The 17,075-nt window shown below is 37.3% G+C and overlaps 2 protein-coding genes across 2 annotated transcripts; one reads left to right on the plus strand and one right to left on the minus strand.

Annotated features, from left to right (window-relative positions):
• Window positions 1-44: 44 nt before the first annotated feature.
• Window positions 45-1,536, minus strand: LOC132168873 (transcription repressor OFP5). The gene has a single exon (XM_059579949.1). The coding sequence runs from the start codon at window positions 1,451-1,453 to the stop codon at window positions 137-139; it is 1,317 nt and encodes a 438-aa protein (XP_059435932.1). The 5' UTR covers window positions 1,454-1,536; the 3' UTR covers window positions 45-136.
• A 3,273-nt stretch (window positions 1,537-4,809) lies between these two features.
• Window positions 4,810-8,173, plus strand: LOC132168871 (uncharacterized). Its single transcript, XM_059579948.1, has 5 exons — window positions 4,810-5,104; window positions 5,900-6,293; window positions 6,380-6,608; window positions 6,981-7,496; window positions 7,777-8,173. Exons 1-5 carry the CDS (start codon window positions 4,831-4,833, stop codon window positions 7,903-7,905), a joined length of 1,542 nt encoding a protein of 513 aa, XP_059435931.1. The 5' UTR covers window positions 4,810-4,830; the 3' UTR covers window positions 7,906-8,173.
• The last annotated feature ends 8,902 nt before the right edge of the window (window positions 8,174-17,075 follow it).

Consider the following 17,075-nt stretch of genomic DNA (forward strand, 5'->3'; position numbering starts at 1 on the left):
TTTTTTATGCTTTTATGCAACTGATTGAAGCTAAAACTGAAAATTTCTGCAAATTAGGAACATAATGTAATAGCAGTAATAGTGTTAACTATTTACAACATGATTACAGGTCTGTCTATCATCAGCTAAACATTAGTTAGTCATAGCAACAATCTTCAGTGTGTAATTCAGTATTAAGACAGGACTTGTTCAAGTCGAACCACACCTGCCGAAATACCTTGATGATGAGGTCATGATATTCGTCAGCATTCAATGTCAGATAACAAGCCAGGAGTTCTTCAAGCTCTTCTGGCCGGCTCATCCTTTTCTCCATAATCATCTCAAGCATTGAGTCTCTGAAGTCCTGCTGTGGGTTGAACGAGCGTTTCACCATAGCGAAACTATCCAAGCCTGCTGTTTCCTCCACAGGCCTCTCCTCTGCCTTCTTTTTCATCTTCAGTTTTGATTTCCTAATGTCTTCTAGCGCTTTTATTTTGCATGTTTCAACCTTGGAAGGGGTTCTTGGAGAATTAATTCCGACTTTGGAATGCTGCTTTGCTCTTCTTCTCTGTGAATCCCTGCTTACATGAAGAGATTTCCTCTCTTTCCCACTTTTTGACTTCAACTCTTCAATTTTCTTTTCTTTCAACTTCTGCCACTCTGAATCTAAATTTTCTGTTGAGAGGCCCTCTGTTTCTTCCAAGTTCTGAGTAGCAAAAATACCATCATCTGCAATAGTTCTTAGGCTAGCATTCTTAGAATGTTTCCTTGAGCCAGAAGCTACTAATTTGCACTTCTCCCTCTTAGTTGACGAAATTGTTCTTGGTGTTTCCCATTTCAATGCTTCTTTCTCTACTGATTTTGCTGACTCCCATTCTGCTACATATGATCCTCCTCCTAATTCCAACAGCTTCTCTTCCATCGCCCGCGGATCCATTTTCCTCAATTTCCCATCTCTGTCAACCCTCCTCCTCGGTGTTCTGGTTTCTGTTTCCACTTCCAGTGAAATCTCCACATCTTTTGGCAGTTCTCTCACTTTCTTTAAACCCAAGACCATCTTATTGAACTTCTTAGCCTCTTCTCCTTCCCCCACCTTATGACAACTTGATCTACAGCCCCTTGAAGACGGAAAATCGAGCTCAGTATCTGATTCATACCACACCGATTTCAAAACCCCTCTATCAATCTTCTCCCCATTAGCACTCTCTTCTCCAAACGACAGTCTCCAAAAAGCACCATCATCATCCCCGCCATAAAACCGGCCACCATTCTCACCAGCACACTGCACTGAACCCACCATAGAGGGAGAATTCTGCTTACCCTTTCGCTTTACCTTTCCGGGGTTCGGTTTCGAGTTGATGCTCATGTGCTTGAACTTAGAAAGCCATGAAGCAGGGAAGACATGAGAGATGAGTGAAGGCCGAGACGACGAGGAAGAAGGCGGAGCAGGAGGTTTCTTTCTTCCCAACTTCATAGTTTGCAGCTGACAATGTGGTCTTCTTTTTGTTTAAGGTTTTGGAGTCTGCAGAAGAAGTGAAGTGGAGAGATGGTAATGGAGAGAGGGTTGCAGCAGTTAGAGAGGGACGGTTAGGCTGTTATAAATAAGAACGTGGGTTTCCTATTAGATATCTGCTGTTTTTTTCAAAAGAAAGGCCCGCCCATCTTGTGACCACTTGCCCACCTTTTTCTACTTTATGGCTTGAAAAAGGTTTATGCCAAGCAGGGGACCTCTTTTCCATTCCCACAGGTTCCAAATAAATTATTCTTATTATTATGAAAACAAAATATATTAAGACAAGAAGAAAGGTGAATGCGCGTGAGAATTACGTGCTTTAAAAGCAAATATGTCAATTTAATAGACTCGCCCGGTTGGGAGGAAAACTTTGTCGTAACCGTTGGACTGTTAGCCCCCGGCACACAATTTTCTTTTCTTGGTAGATTTAAAGAGAATTATTAGAAGTAGGAAAATCTATTTCTGGGTTTTACCGTTTAATGGGAGTTATCTCTTTAGTCGTCGTCTTTTTGTGAAGAAAATCTGTGGGGTTGCTTCTTTTGCTTTTTCTTAGCTTTCTTGTTGGTTCTAGATTATGTAACTTTTTCTTTTTTGAGACAAAGACTAGTACAGTGGGCCAGAGTGGTTGAATGGAATATGGCTATTGGGCCGGGCTCAATTGAACTTGTTCGGCTCAAAGTTGAGGATGTTAAGCCCATGACCGGAAAGAAGTCGGTCCTGAAATTGGACCATGTACCAAATATCCGGAGGAAGTGCTACTTCAATTGGTAGGATTAAGGATATAGGTCGGAATTTAGGGGCGTTAACTGCGGCTTGAAAGTGTGTGATTTAAAATAGTGATTCTAAAACGTGGGTTTTTAAAACGTAGTTAAATGTTTGTTAAAATTGCAGTTGAATCTTTATAATTGTCCGTTTTCAAACAAGACATTCTCTGCGATTTTGTTTAAAATTACACTTTTTACTTGCAAAATTGCAAGGGCAAACAGATTCGTAGAGAAGTTTGGTTGCACTGGGATAAAACTCATGGGAATAATTTGATATTTTCTCTTTAAAAAAAGGTACTCAAAATTACTAATTGCTTGGATCTAAACTTCTTTTTTTAGAAAAAAAAAAAAAAAAATAGAGACGGGATTTGAACAGGTGATATCAAGATTATGGAACCTATGATTATGTCTAAATTACCAGTTGTTTCAAAAATTTAAGTTGATAAAAAATGATGAATTTAATCATATAATTAATATTCTAATGTTCTCCCTTAATAAGTGAAGCCCAATACATGAAATATTTAATTGAAATAAAAGGTAAACTACGACGACAGAGTTTGAATTCATAACCTTTGTTTGATACCATATTAAATTAGGACAAAAATTTCTTCCAAACTAGTTTAAAGGAAATATCCTCTAACCCATTTAAAATAGTGTCAAGTGTCTATAAACATTTAAAATGCACATTAAATTTTGTCTAAATTAGTAAACTGTTATTAATGACGTTAAGAATTTAATGTGCCTTTAAATGTTTATAGACACTTGATACTATTTTAAATGGGTTGGAGGATATTTTCTTCAGACTAGTTTGGAGGAAATTTTTGACCATTAAATTACTAGTTGTCTTCAAAATTTAAGGAACTAAGAAATGATAAATTTAACAATTTAATTAATATTCTTGACTAAATATAGCAGGATGGAGTACATTCTTTCCCAAGAGAAATCCCCTATGAAAAAAAAAAAAAAAAAACCCTGGTGCTATGTTTGATTAAGACATATCAACTAGGCTGCTCAGTGCTCACTACTTAACCTGCTGATAGAGCTAGCTTGTTAGTGGGTAGGCCAACCTATGACCATGGAAGAAGAAGGCATGCAAAGGGGGGTCCATTTTCAGTTACATCTGCCAGAACAAAACCAGATCCTCCTAACATGGATGGTGCTCTTCCTCCTGCTTTGACTAAACCTACCTTGCTCTTCAAGTTATCTTCTATTACTTATTGACCCACAAACCCATAATATAGGTAACCTAGCCATATCACTCACTCATCTTACTTAATTAATTAGCGGAACTTAATTAATATACGTTTATTATTGAAGTTGTCATTCTTCTTGATCTCCTATCAAATCCAAATAATACCAAATAATACTCATGCGTGTACTACCAGCATTCAAATTCTAATTTAATTTTTCTTTTGCAATAGCAAAATACTTATTTATTTATGGAATTCAAATTATTGGTAGAGGGATGGAACCGGAATTTTTTATTCCGGAAAGCCATGAATGAATGAGGGGTCAAGCCTTATTTTTTTAGAAAAGACTACGTACTTCAAAAATCAACGACCTTCATGATCGGCTCCTGATTCCATCAATGCTTATTAATTATTACCTTGTTGTCTAATGGTTAAGAATGCATATGATACCTTAATTAAGTTAAAGGTTCATAGATAGAGGAAAGAAAAGAATAAAAACTTTTTGGCATTCCCTAAATTATTATATATAAACCTTATTGAACCTAAACCATGATCACAATGGTGAAAGTTGCTACAATTTTAATGAATGAATATCTTCTTCCAAGCGCTATATTAAACACATAATAAATCATTGTGAAAAATGCTAAAATCTCGTCTGCAGTATGAAATAGGATCAACTTTATTTTATGGTCAGGATTTAAAGTTAATACATCTAACAGTGTATATGAAGTTAATATTAGCAAGTTTTGTTTTTTAAATTAAATAATGTGAAATCATATAAATTATTAGATGTACCAATTTTAAATCTTGACCTTAAAATAAATTTGAAATCCTTGTCTTCACAGCATATCCATTAATTATGCATAATCTTGTAAGATGTATCTAAATAATTAATTATATCTTTTTTTGGCCTTCAAACATTTATACAAAAAACAAGGGATTTTTTCTTTCATGGACACTGAATTATTTTGTGGAGATGAGTTAAAGAAAATTCTTTTAACCCAATTTATTAAAGTAACAAAACAATAAGGATATCTAAATATTAATAACATTTTTTTTTCTATTAACTAAATATTATTACCTTGAATGCATGATGGCATGCTGCACGTTAATTATACGCCTAATATTAGCTCAAAAGTAAGCATATAAAAGGAAGAGTATGGTCCATGCAATGGCAAAGTATGAATTACGTACAAAGCAATTCTAAGAATAAGAAAACCAAAAATAAAAAATAAAAAATAAAAAAATAAAAAGGTGTTATAAAAAGTTGTTTGTCAGATTTCCATTCAAGTTCATCAACCTTTTTCCAATATTTCCCATGCTTATATAGCAAACTTTAGGCACAAACTAAGCAATATGTTTGAAGCTTTCTTGGTTGTCATCAATGGCGCCTAAACACAGGAAAAACCCATGTCGTGCTTTTCCTCTGTTTGCTTTTGTTCTGCAACTACTGGTTTTCCTTTCTGCTGCAGAAACTCATGATGATGGTGAGTTTGTGTCGGGTGTGGGTGATCCGGGAATGAGAAGGGATGGGCTGCGGTTGGCAATCGAGTCATGGAACCAATGCAATGAGGTTGGTGAAGAAGTTCCTCAAATGGGCAGCCCCAGAGCTGCAGATTGCTTTGACATTTACAAGGCCTCTGCACCGCCTGCAGCAGGTGAACTTCCCCATTCGTCTCTCTGTTTTTCTTCCTTAATATTGATGTATAAGAAAATTGCCTCTCTGTTTTTTTTTTTTGTTTTTTTTATTCATTTCTCTGTTCTTGGGACATCCAAAAGCTTTTTCGTTTTGAGATAGTAGAGTTACATTGATCATTGTTTTTTATTTTCTTTACATTATGGCTCTGATTCTGCTGTGTGTTATGAGTGTTGAATTCTTCGTACAATAGCATCAATAAAATTCTGCATTGCCAATTTTAGTTTAATTTTCACGACGAGAAATGATATTTAGTGAATTGTTATACACAACTGTTATATAATTGAGATAACGTGTTAGTAACAATTAACCATTAATTTTTATTTCTTTTACAAGACCTTGTTGTATAATTGTTGTATGGCAGTCGGATCATAGCCAACTAAATAGCATTAATCTTTCACAATTTTTTTTTTTTCCTTGAGATGGTTCGTTTGGGAATGCGATTTTAAAACGTGCGATTTGAAAATGCAATTTTTAAAACTGCAGTTAAGCGTATGATAAAATTGTGGTTTGACATTTAAAATTGCGCATTTTTAAAAACGCACTAAATTGCATGCAATTTAAAAACATAGATTTTTGTACATTTTATAATCCCATTTTTCAAAAAAATCACTTACAAACGAGGCATTTTCTGTGATTTGAAATCATACTTTTTGTTTACGAAATCACAGCATTCTAAGTCTAGAACATGCAATATACATTTATAGCTGATATTTCTTTTTTCTTTTTGGAAATTAATTTATATTTATCTGAATAGAAAACGACTGCTCGCTCTGCAAGTCTCTTCCCTATGTATTGGTCCACAGAGTGACAGACAAAGACAACAAGCTAGGGGTGGGAGAACCATTTCTTGGAGTGCAACCAAAGTCCCTTTCCAATGCAGACCTTTACGCTGCAGAGAAAGAACTCTATCTTGGATCTAAATGTCAAGTTGAAGACACCCCAAATCCATGGCAGTTTTGGATGATCATGCTCAAGAATGGCAACATGGATACTTTTGCAGCAAAATGCCCTAAAAATGGCCATAAAGTTGGACCTTTTGGCCCTGACAAAGGGTTCCCCTGCTTCGGTAAAGGGTGCATGAACCAGCCAAGGATTTATCATGACTATACCACATTGCAGGGGCCTAACAGGACTACTCTTACAGGAAGGTTGTTAAATCATTAAATTAATAAAAAAAAAGGGTAAATATAATTATTTAATTCAATATTCTAACATTTTTTTATGTTTTATTAAGGTTTTATGGGTCATGGGACTTGGATGCAGATTTGAGTAAAGGTATGGTGGGGAACATATCTTACCATTCAGTGACATGGGAAAAGGAAGTTGGCGAAGGAAGTTGGGTTTTTCATCATGTCTTGAGGACTTCAACAAAGTATCCTTGGTTGATGCTTTACTTTAGATCTGATGCCACCTTTGGCCTTTCAGGAGGTTACCATTACCCAACCAGAGGGATGTCTAAAATTGTAAGTAATCTTTCTCTTCCTTCCTTGGTAGGTATATGAACAGATTTCCTCATGTCTAACACCAACCAATTTGCACATGCAAAAGAAAAAACGATAAGCAATAAAATATGTCAGCGGGAAATAATTCCGATGCTTAAGTCAATAAAGTGTTTGGAGAATCAAAGTAAAGGAATGGTTAGAGACAGAGTTTTGAGCAACGGCCAAAAATCCCTTTGGCCGGACTGTGAGTTACTTTTTATAGTAACCCATATGTAACTATTTCCCGTCGATTTTAGTGTCTAATATCAAATTAAATTCCTAATTGTTCTAAAAGTTTAAATTAATAAAAAAATAATAATTTTCGTTATTTAATTAATATTTTAATACGTGAAGATTCCAGAATCACCAAACTTCAGAGTGAGGTTCACCCTGAATGTGATCAAAGGTGGTGGCCCTAGCAGCCAATTCTACCTAATGGACATGGGAAGCTGCTGGAAGAACAATGGGCAGCCTTGTGATGGCAATGTGACTTCAGATGTCACCAGATACAGTGAAATGGTCATCAATCCAAACACAAGTGCATGGTGCAATGCAGGCAACGTCAAGCTCTGCCCGCCATACCACACGTTCCCCGACGGGACTCGCGTCCACCGCACTGACGCTGCCCGCTTCCCTTACACCGCCTACCACTTGTATTGTTCCCCAGGGAATGCAGAGCAGCTTGAGGTGCCTTTCAGTTTGTGTGATCCATATAGCAATCCTCAGCCTCAGGAGATACTGCAGATTTTACCACACCCTGTTTGGGGTGAATATGGTTACCCGACAAAGCAAGGGGAGGGTTGGATTGGGGATCCTAGGACGTGGGATCTTGATGTTGGGAGGTTGTCTCAATCACTTTACTTCTACCAGGTTTGATTTTCTCCCTGTCCTCCTCTGTTCTTTGGACTAAATGGTAATAATTAGCAACCACTTTCACAGTAAATTACATAATACAAATTTGCCAAACTTGTATTTTTCTTCTTAACTACACAACAAATACTTTAGAAAAATAGATAGTTACAATAAAAATGATGACTTTTAGTTAAAATTTGCTGAGCGGAACGTGAATGATATTGTAATGTTAAATTTTATCTATCTGGTAATTAACTGAGGTTTGATGCTGACAATAGCTTGAAAAACTTGATTGCAGGATCCAGGAACTCCACCGGCTAAAAGGCAATGGATGTCTATTGATTTGGGAACTGAAATATTTAAGGACCCCGACCAAGTTGCTGAATGGACCGTTAGTGACTTTGACATCCTCGTACCTAAGCAATAAGGCATTGAGAACGAGCACTAGCAAAGATTGTAGGGATAAAGAAACTTTTACCCAAAGGGTAAAATTTTCAGAGATAGGATTCTTTATATTATATATTGTCATTTTTTTTGGCTAGTCAGAAAAATTCAAAGCTTGGATTTTCTTTTTTCTTTTTATTTTTGTCCGAGTCGAAGAGCTTAAGATATAGAGCTCAACTGCTCCTATGAATATAATTTTTCTTGGTTTCAGCAATCAGCTAAATTGGGTGTTTGTTCTATTAATCAATGCTAAGATCACGTGTAACTTTTAGAAGTTGGTTTGTAAGAAGTTTGTAGAAAATTTCTGTTAAATTTATAAATGGTCATGCTACTTAAATTGTTATGAGCTAGCTATTAGGCACAACGCTAGTGTGGAAAGTACGTGTATGCGAAACTCTTTTCAAAATATAGCTTACAAATAGATGGGATTATTCTGTAATGTTACTATGAAAGTCTGAGTAATGCTACAAATCCCTCTTGTATTACTCTTTTGTTCGTCCAAAGATGATGTACCTCTTAAAATTACCATTTAGCTTATGATTAATTACTATTGAATTTTGATTAAATGGTAATTTTAAAAGATACATTATTTTTCCTCAATTAATAGTTTAATCGGCTATGTACCACGCCTTATGAAGCGGTGGTAACTAGTTCGAATCCCTCTCCCCCTTCCTTTGTGTAGATATGTCAAAAAAAAAAATATACATCATTTTTGGAGCGACATAAGAGTGACACAAGAAAGACTTATAAAATTACTCTAAAAGTCTATCACTCTACAAACCAATTCAAATTAACATTGATTCTTAAATTTTTACTATGCCCAATAGCCGTGACATTATGATGGCAATTGTGCATTGCTTTTGAAATGGATTAGGAAATTGCAAACAATAAAAAAAAAAAAATGTAAAAATTAAGATTGAATCAAGATATGTAAAATATATGTTACTTTTTATTTTTCCTCTTTGTTTACAAATATTTAAAACAGAAATATTAAATAATATAACTAAACTAAAGTAGATTACAACGGGGGATCCTTTTGTTATTGAGGGGTTGTTAATAAATATGCAAAAAAAAAAAAAAACTTTAAGAGAAAATGAGAGTACGTAAGGGGATATCATTACACCACATATTATGGGTGACAAGTAGGTCAAAAGAGAGGTATATTAGATCCCATGACAAATGAAAGTCTTTATTAAATAGTACATTACTACATTGATGACTACAATCAAGCCAATTTCTCATTTCTTTCCCTGGCCTTCCTTGGTCAAAATCCCTTTGATTTCCTTGACAATTCTTTTTACTGACCAATTCTTATGAAACAGACGTTTTGATTGCCTCGACAATTCTTTTTACTGACCAATTCTTATGAAACAGACGTTTACGGGACCGAAAAAGAAATTTAGACAAGCAGTATGTTGAGCTGATTATATCGACCAGAAGTTCATAATGTAGCAAAATAAAAGAGGAAATTGGGACACCAGCTAAAGCAATTATAATAGTCGGAACCCTTGTCACTTTGCGTCGATAGACCAAAAAGCAAGTTGCACCAAAGGCTACAACCATGCCTATTATGGAGATGAAAAGAGCGGCTAGTCCAAACATCAACCTTCTAGGTAATGAACAGAGAAAATCTTTTTCTGTGTAACGAGATGTCAGAATTGACAAGAAAATTAATATCGAAGTTGAAGAGGATAGCAATGCTATTGAATTTGATATGAAGAACACCGAAAACCAATCACGTTCCAAAAAGATAGGAGTTCCATTTTTTTTATCATTGCCACCTGGTATAGTGAAGGCTGCAGCGAAAACTACAGTGGTAATCAGTGTTGCAACAAGCATGCAATGCATTGCTGTGTCCCTCATCCACTTTTCACCATCTTCTTGTAACGTTTGATGTGTTTCTGTAAATAAATCCTGAGGTGTTTTTCCTTCTGAATTCTTTTTCTTCAAGAGTTCAAGGGGCATAATCTTTTCAACCTCCTAAAATAACAGAGGTGTAAGTTGAGCAGTAAAACTGCTTCCAATATGTATATATATATATATATGAAACTAGAATAAAGGAAGTTGCAATAATGTTAACGTACCTTAAACCATAATAATTCTCGTTGCATATGAAGGCCTGCTCCTGATACAATATTTAATCTATTTGCAGGAGCCAATGTTCCAGCTAAGTGTAGCATATTGTTCCCCTTTCCGTCAAGAGTGGCTGCGATCAAATTCTGAAAAATGCCTATCTCATGTATTAGGTTGAATATACTCTCTTGCCAATATAGAACAGAAATATGGAATATATTTCGATAGTTGAGAATAAGGTTGTATATTGAATCACAAAATATAATGTACAGAAGAGGCCTATATATAGGCGAATAATACAGACCTAGTAGAATAAGGAAAGGAATAATACAGACCTAGTAGAATAAGGAAAGGTAAACCTAGTAACCCTAGAATACCAAAGAAAGTAAATAATAATAATATAATAATATCTAACAGCCCCCCACAAGCTCAAGGTGGAGTGCGAGAGACCAACTTGAGGTTGGACACAAGATCACGAAAACGTCCTGGAGGATGTGACTTTGTAAAGATGTCTGCGAGCTGATCACGAGACGTGACAGAATGAAGTTGTAGTGAGCCCTGAAGAAGATGATGACAAACAAAATGACAATCAATCTCAATATGTTTTGTCCGTTCATGAAAAACATCATTATGAGCAATCTGAATAGCACTCTTATTATCACAGTATACAGGAGTAGCAGAAGAAAGAGAGACACCCATATCTTGTAACAACCATCGCAACCAAAGAAGTTCCGCGGTAGTGTCAGCTAGAGCACGATATTCTGCCTCTGTGTTAGATCGAGCAACAACAGTCTGTTTCTTACTTCACCAAGAAATAAGCGAGGTGCCAAGTAGAAAACAATAACCAGTGGTAGAGCGACGATCTGTTGGATCACCCGCCCAATCAGCATCAGTATAAGCATGCAGCTGTAAAGGAGACTGAGAGGAGAAATAAAGCCCATGAAATAATGTCCCCTTCAGATACCAAAGAATGCGTAGAACAGCTGAGAAATGAGTGGAGCGAGGAGCAGCCATAAATTGACTCACCTGATGGACAGCATATGAGATATCAGGTCGAGTGACAGTAAGGTAGACAAGACTGCCAACTAAATGCCGATATAAGGTAAAATCATGAAGAGGCTCGCCATCATGAGGAGTGAGACGAGTATTAAGCTCAGTCGGTGTGTCGACAATCTTACTGTCTGTAAGATTTGCCCGAGAAAGTAGATCAGATATATACTTGGCCTGTGTTAAATAATAACCATCTGAAGAAGATGAGATCTCAAGACCAAGAAAATAGCTAAGAGGGCCAAGATCTTTCATCTCAAAGTGTTGACTAAGAAACTGTTTAAGTTCCTGAATACCAGTCATATCATCCCCAATGATAATCATGTCATCAACATATAGTAGAAGAAGTATGGTACCCCGGTCTGTGCGGCAAATAAACAAGGCATAATCATAAGAACTAATGGAGTAGCCAAGGCGAGAGATAGTGGCGCTAAACTTAGCAAACCATGCTCGAGGTGCTTGCTTAAGCCCATAGAGTGCTCGACGAAGACGACAAACCTTGTTTGTAGGATGAGATAATCCAGAAGGTGGCTGCATATAAACTTCTTCACTTAAATCACCATTAAGGAAGGCATTTTTGACATCCATTTGACATAGTGACCAATGCCGAGAGGCTGCAACAGCCAAAAGAGCACGCACAGAAGAAAGGCGAGCAACTGGAGCAAAAGTCTCCTCATAATCCACACCATATTCCTGAGTAAAACCTCTGGCCACAAGTCGAGCCTTGTACCTGTCAATAGTACCATCGGAACAAGTCTTGATTTTGTAAACCCACTTACACCCGACAGCAAATTTTCCAAGAGGTAAGTCAACCAGATCCCATGTATTGTTCTTGTGTAAAGCATCAAGTTCCTCTTTCATCGCAGCCTGCCAAAGAGGGTTAGTGGAGGCCTCACGAAAAGAGTGAGGCTCGCGCAAGGTAGCTAAGGCATGAAAGCAATAAAAATCCTGTAAATGGGAAGGAAGAGATCTTACTCGGGTGGATCGACGAATGTCAGGTGATGGAGTGCAGACTGGATCCTCAGATGGAACAGAACCTGGGGAGGTAGGCGAAGAACTTGGGGACGCAGGCAAAGAACTTGGAGACACAGGCGAAGCAGCTTCGAGGGCATCAGATGACTGCAGTTCTAGCGAGAGAGACTCAGGCAAGACATTGGTGGTGGGAGTAGGAGAAAGAGGAAACTCAAAAAGGGTAGTAAAGGGAGGGGATGATGGCATGCTAAATTTGCCGACGTCGTGGAATAGTCGATGCTCCCAAAAAACTACATGACGGGAGATGCGAAGACGACGAGACACAGGATCATAACACCGGTAGCCCTTGTGTTCCACTCCATATCCAAGAAAACAACACAACCGAGAACGAGGCTCAAGTTTGGTGCGCTCATGAGGCTGGAGTAAAACAAAACAGGCAGAACCAAAGACACGGAGATGATGATATGAAGGGATAGAGCCAAACAACCGCTCATGAGGAGTGCAATTATCAAGGATAGGGGTAGGCAACCTATTGATTGTGTAGACAGCCGTGAGAGTGGCTTCACCCCAAAACGGGGTAGGAACAGATGTGGAAATGAGAAGAGCACGGACAGTGTCTAAAATGTGCCTAAGTTTACGTTCAGCTCGACCATTTTGTTGTGAGGTGCCTGGACACGACAAGTGAGAAACAGTGCCATAATGTTTTAGAATAGCTTGAAAATCATGTTGAGTATATTCTAAAGCATTATCAGAACGAAAAGCCTTAATGGGTTTTGAAAATTGGGTTTCAACCATTTTGGCAAAAGTACGATAAATATCCAATAATTCAGAACGAGATTTCATTAAAAACACCCAAGTGTAACGAGAGAAATCATCAACAAAAATAACAAAATAACGTGAGCCACTCATACTAGCAACAGGAGAAGGTCCCCAAACATCAGAATGAATTAAATCAAAGGAAGCAGTAGCATGAGAGTCACTATTATTAAATGGCAAAGCCGGTTGTTTACCAAGTTGACATGAACTACAATCAAAAGAATTATTGGAAACTGAACCTAACAAACCCTTGGAAGCTAAAAATTGAACGCGAGAGGCAGATGCATGACCAAGACGCGAATGCCAAAGTGCAAGAGATGGTGATGATGAAGAGGCTGCAGCAGAGATGCCTGTGGCGGGGAGATGTAAGGATGATAGTTCAAACATACGCCCAATTCTACGCCCGGTCCCAATGGTCTGATTCGTACGAGGATCCTGTACATGCACACCAGAAAAGTCAAAAACAAGTCTATATCCAAGTTCACACAGTTGGCCAACAGAAAGAAGATTGAAGGATAATCCAGACACATGAAAAACTTCAGGAACAGAAAGGGAAGGTGTATTGATAGTGCCTATATTTTTAACAGTCATAATGGAGCCATCAGCTGTGCGAATGAATGAAGAATGAGGGGAAGGTACAGATGTGGTAGAGGAAGTAGGGTGAGGTGTCATGTGATTGCAACAAGCAGAGTCAAAGAGCCAAGAGGAAGAGGTACCTGGCAAAACTGAGAGGACAGAGGAAGATGCATTACCAGAACGAGATAGGACGACCTGGTTGACTATTGTCTCGAAGTCAGCTGCAGATAAGGTGACACTGGATCCTGATGCGTGGCCAGAGGGGGCAACTGAAGAGGGAGCAGCTGGAGATGAAGCAGCTGGAGATGAACCACTCTCAGTATGAGCAACTGCTGCTGTGGGTGCATTAGATCTTCCCTTACGCCAACACTTGTCAATAGTGTGCCCTCGACGTCGACAATAGCGACAGTAATTATTATCGCGAGACTTAGGAGGGAGTCGAGAAGTACCTGACCTGTCATAATACTCTCGCTGGAATGACGAGGAGCCAGAGGATGGTGCAGCCAACACTGTATGACTAGGCTGAGAGCGCATAGTCTGCGATCTAGTCTCGGCACGGACAAGTTCGAAGATGGCAGTGTCCAAAGTGGGAAGAGGAGAACGATGTAATAGTTGCACACGAACAGGCTCAAAATCATCACGCAAAGCCATCAAAAATTGGTGAAGGCGATGTTGATCTCTACGGGTAATATACATCTGAGCATCAGTGGGATCCTTCCAAATAGGATCAGAAACATCAATTTGGTTCCACAAGAATTGCATGCGGGCAAGAAAATCATTAATACTCTGACCAGATTCCTGTCTGAGATGGAAAAGTTCAAACAAAAGCTGATACTCGTGAGCACCATCTACAGAAGAATAACGAGAAGCAAGCATATCCCAAGCACCCTTTGCTTCATCAAAGCTGCCAAAGAGTGCAGAAATAGATGGGATAGTGGTATTACGGAACCATGTAAGAATCTGATGATGTTTGCTATCCCAATCAATAAGACGAGTGGTAAAAGCCTCATCTGCCTCAGAATCCTTTTTAACTGGCTTTTGGATATCCCCAGTGACATAAAGCCAAAGCTTGCGGCCTTTAAGAAAGCTGCGCATAGATTGAGACCACAACATATAGTTTGTTCCATCCAATACAGTCTGAACATGATGAAAAATCTCGTTTTGTGCCATCTGGAAGGTTCAAATGCAAAAACAGACTACAAATATGAAATCAGGACGAAAAAATAGGTAAGAAAGCACCTGGTCAACTCTGGAAGTCAACAAAAAGTCAACGGTCAACGGTCAAAGTCAACGCTGACGTGGCACCAATGACGTGGCAGTGTCTGACTTGATACTGATGACGTGGCACACAGGCTGACGTGGCACTGATGACGTGGCACACAGGCTGACGTGGCACGTAGGGCTGACGTGGCTATGCTGACGTGGCAATTAGGGCTGACGTGGCAGAATGGCGTGGCACGTGGGTGCGATGGCGCGTGTGGTACACGCGCGAACGGAGGAGTCTTTCGCTAGCGCGTGGATCTGACGCGTCATCAGATTTAAATAATTTTATAAATCATTAAATTTAAAATGAAACACCACAATTAATTGTCAAATTTTTTTTTTTCTAATTTCTCTCTAATTATAGGGATCCGTATCTGGTCAGAAATTAATTTGATGCACTGAATCTAGTCTGAGCAATGAATTGAATGCAATTTAGTCTGACCAATAGAATGCAGTACAATACAACTCCGTTATTTTGTTTGACATGTCGGCGTAAGGGTGAAAAAGGAGGTTGAGAATTTTGTTTCATTTGCCGTGATTTTCAATTGATATGATGCAACATGTCCGCTTATAGGTGACATCACATGTCCGCATATAGGTGAAAAAGAAGGCTGAAAATTTGAATCAGTGACTTTTATTATGTGGCGTGATTTTCAATTCATTGGGATAGTTTTTGAAAGATTGGTCAGAAATTACTTTGATGCACTGAATCTAGTCCTGAGCAATGAATTGAATGCAATTTAGTCAGAGCAGTAAAATGTAGTACAATACAACTGCATTATTTTATTTCACATGTGGGCGTAAGGGTGAAAAAGGAGGTTGAGAATTTGAATAAGTGATATTTGTTTCACATGCGGTGATTTTCAATTCATCGAGATACTTTTGAAAACAATAAAACTACATTATTAGTTCAATTGATTGACTTTTTCTTTTTATAAATGCTATTTAATAAATTTTTATATGATTGTTATATTATAATAATAATAATAATAATAATAATAATATGATAGTGAAAATTAACATTTTAATTAATAAAAACTTATAAAAATAAAAATTAATGACTGATATTAACTGTCACATCATTATAATTATACGATAATCGTATGAGAGTATACTAAATATTATTTCTCTATCTTTTTAGAGAGTATTTTAGTTTCAAAAAAATTTCACTTAACACCTTTCCATTTTTATTATTTTTGCAATTATATATTTCCTTGGAGTTCAAAAACTCTAAATTTAATGTATTCAACTTTAACGTTTGCAATGTCACCCATCTATTAAGATTTTATGTTAAATCCTAATAGATAAAGCCAAAATACCCCTGTTTAAAAATAAAAATAAAAAATTTACTATTGATCGAGTTGACCCATAGTTGATCCACAACCAAGCCGTAGATTCATTTTTAAAAATTTTTTTTTTAATTATTTAAAAATTAAATAATTTTTAAATACAATGGTATAATGGGCATTTCACATATACTTTGTCGAATTTAACCCCAAACCCTAACATGAGGAGTAACATAACATTGTAAATTTTTTTAACTTAGGATATACTAAATTGAGATTTTTTTAGCTTTATGGAGATGATTGCAAAAACGATGAAAGTTAAAGGGGGTAAAGTGAAGTATCATAAAAAATTAAGGAATACACATATTCAGGATGATTGACTAGTAGAAGACTTTGTGATGCAAGGAAACATGAACTTTCGTGGTTCATGGGGTGGTACGGGCACTGTAAGGGTTATGGGGTGGTTCGGACACCCTTATATGGGTTATATGAGAGTGACCAAACCACCCTCATGGCCCTTGGAGTTAAGGGTTTCGATAGACCATATGGAGTACACTATGACATGTTTCCTCGATTATCATGTATATTATATCTATATTACATCCATATGTTTATAACTGATGACGATATTGCATATCAATGTCTGAGAAGCTAATAACCTTTTTACTCAAACTAAGTTCACAAATTATAACTTGTAATCCTAAGTATCTATACTCAGTAAATAGTGGATTTACACTTTATATTTTTCACTTGTAAAACATTCATATTCTATACTTGATAGATCCTTTGAAGACGTATGTTGGGGACCTAGATAGGAGGCCAGCTTTAGATCGCCTTACCAAACTGATCTTTGAGGAGTTGGACCCATTCCTAAATGAGAAAATGTGGCGTAATTTCGGTAGTCCACTTCACGGTACTTTCTTATGTTTTCTTTGGGAGTATTATCAATTTTATGGCAACCCTTTGATGAATTGTTAGAATTGCTTATTCTACACTTTAAGTATCTTTTAAGACTTGGTCTTTAATAATTCACTTTGGAGATTTGTTTGTTTATGTAGTGCCCCGAGTAATTATTGGGCTAAGATTAGCTTTGTCAAAGGGTTGACCAGGGCTAATGGGT

Source organism: Corylus avellana, chromosome ca2, assembly GCF_901000735.1.
Source record: "Corylus avellana chromosome ca2, CavTom2PMs-1.0".
Classification (NCBI taxonomy): Eukaryota; Viridiplantae; Streptophyta; class Magnoliopsida; order Fagales; family Betulaceae; genus Corylus; species Corylus avellana.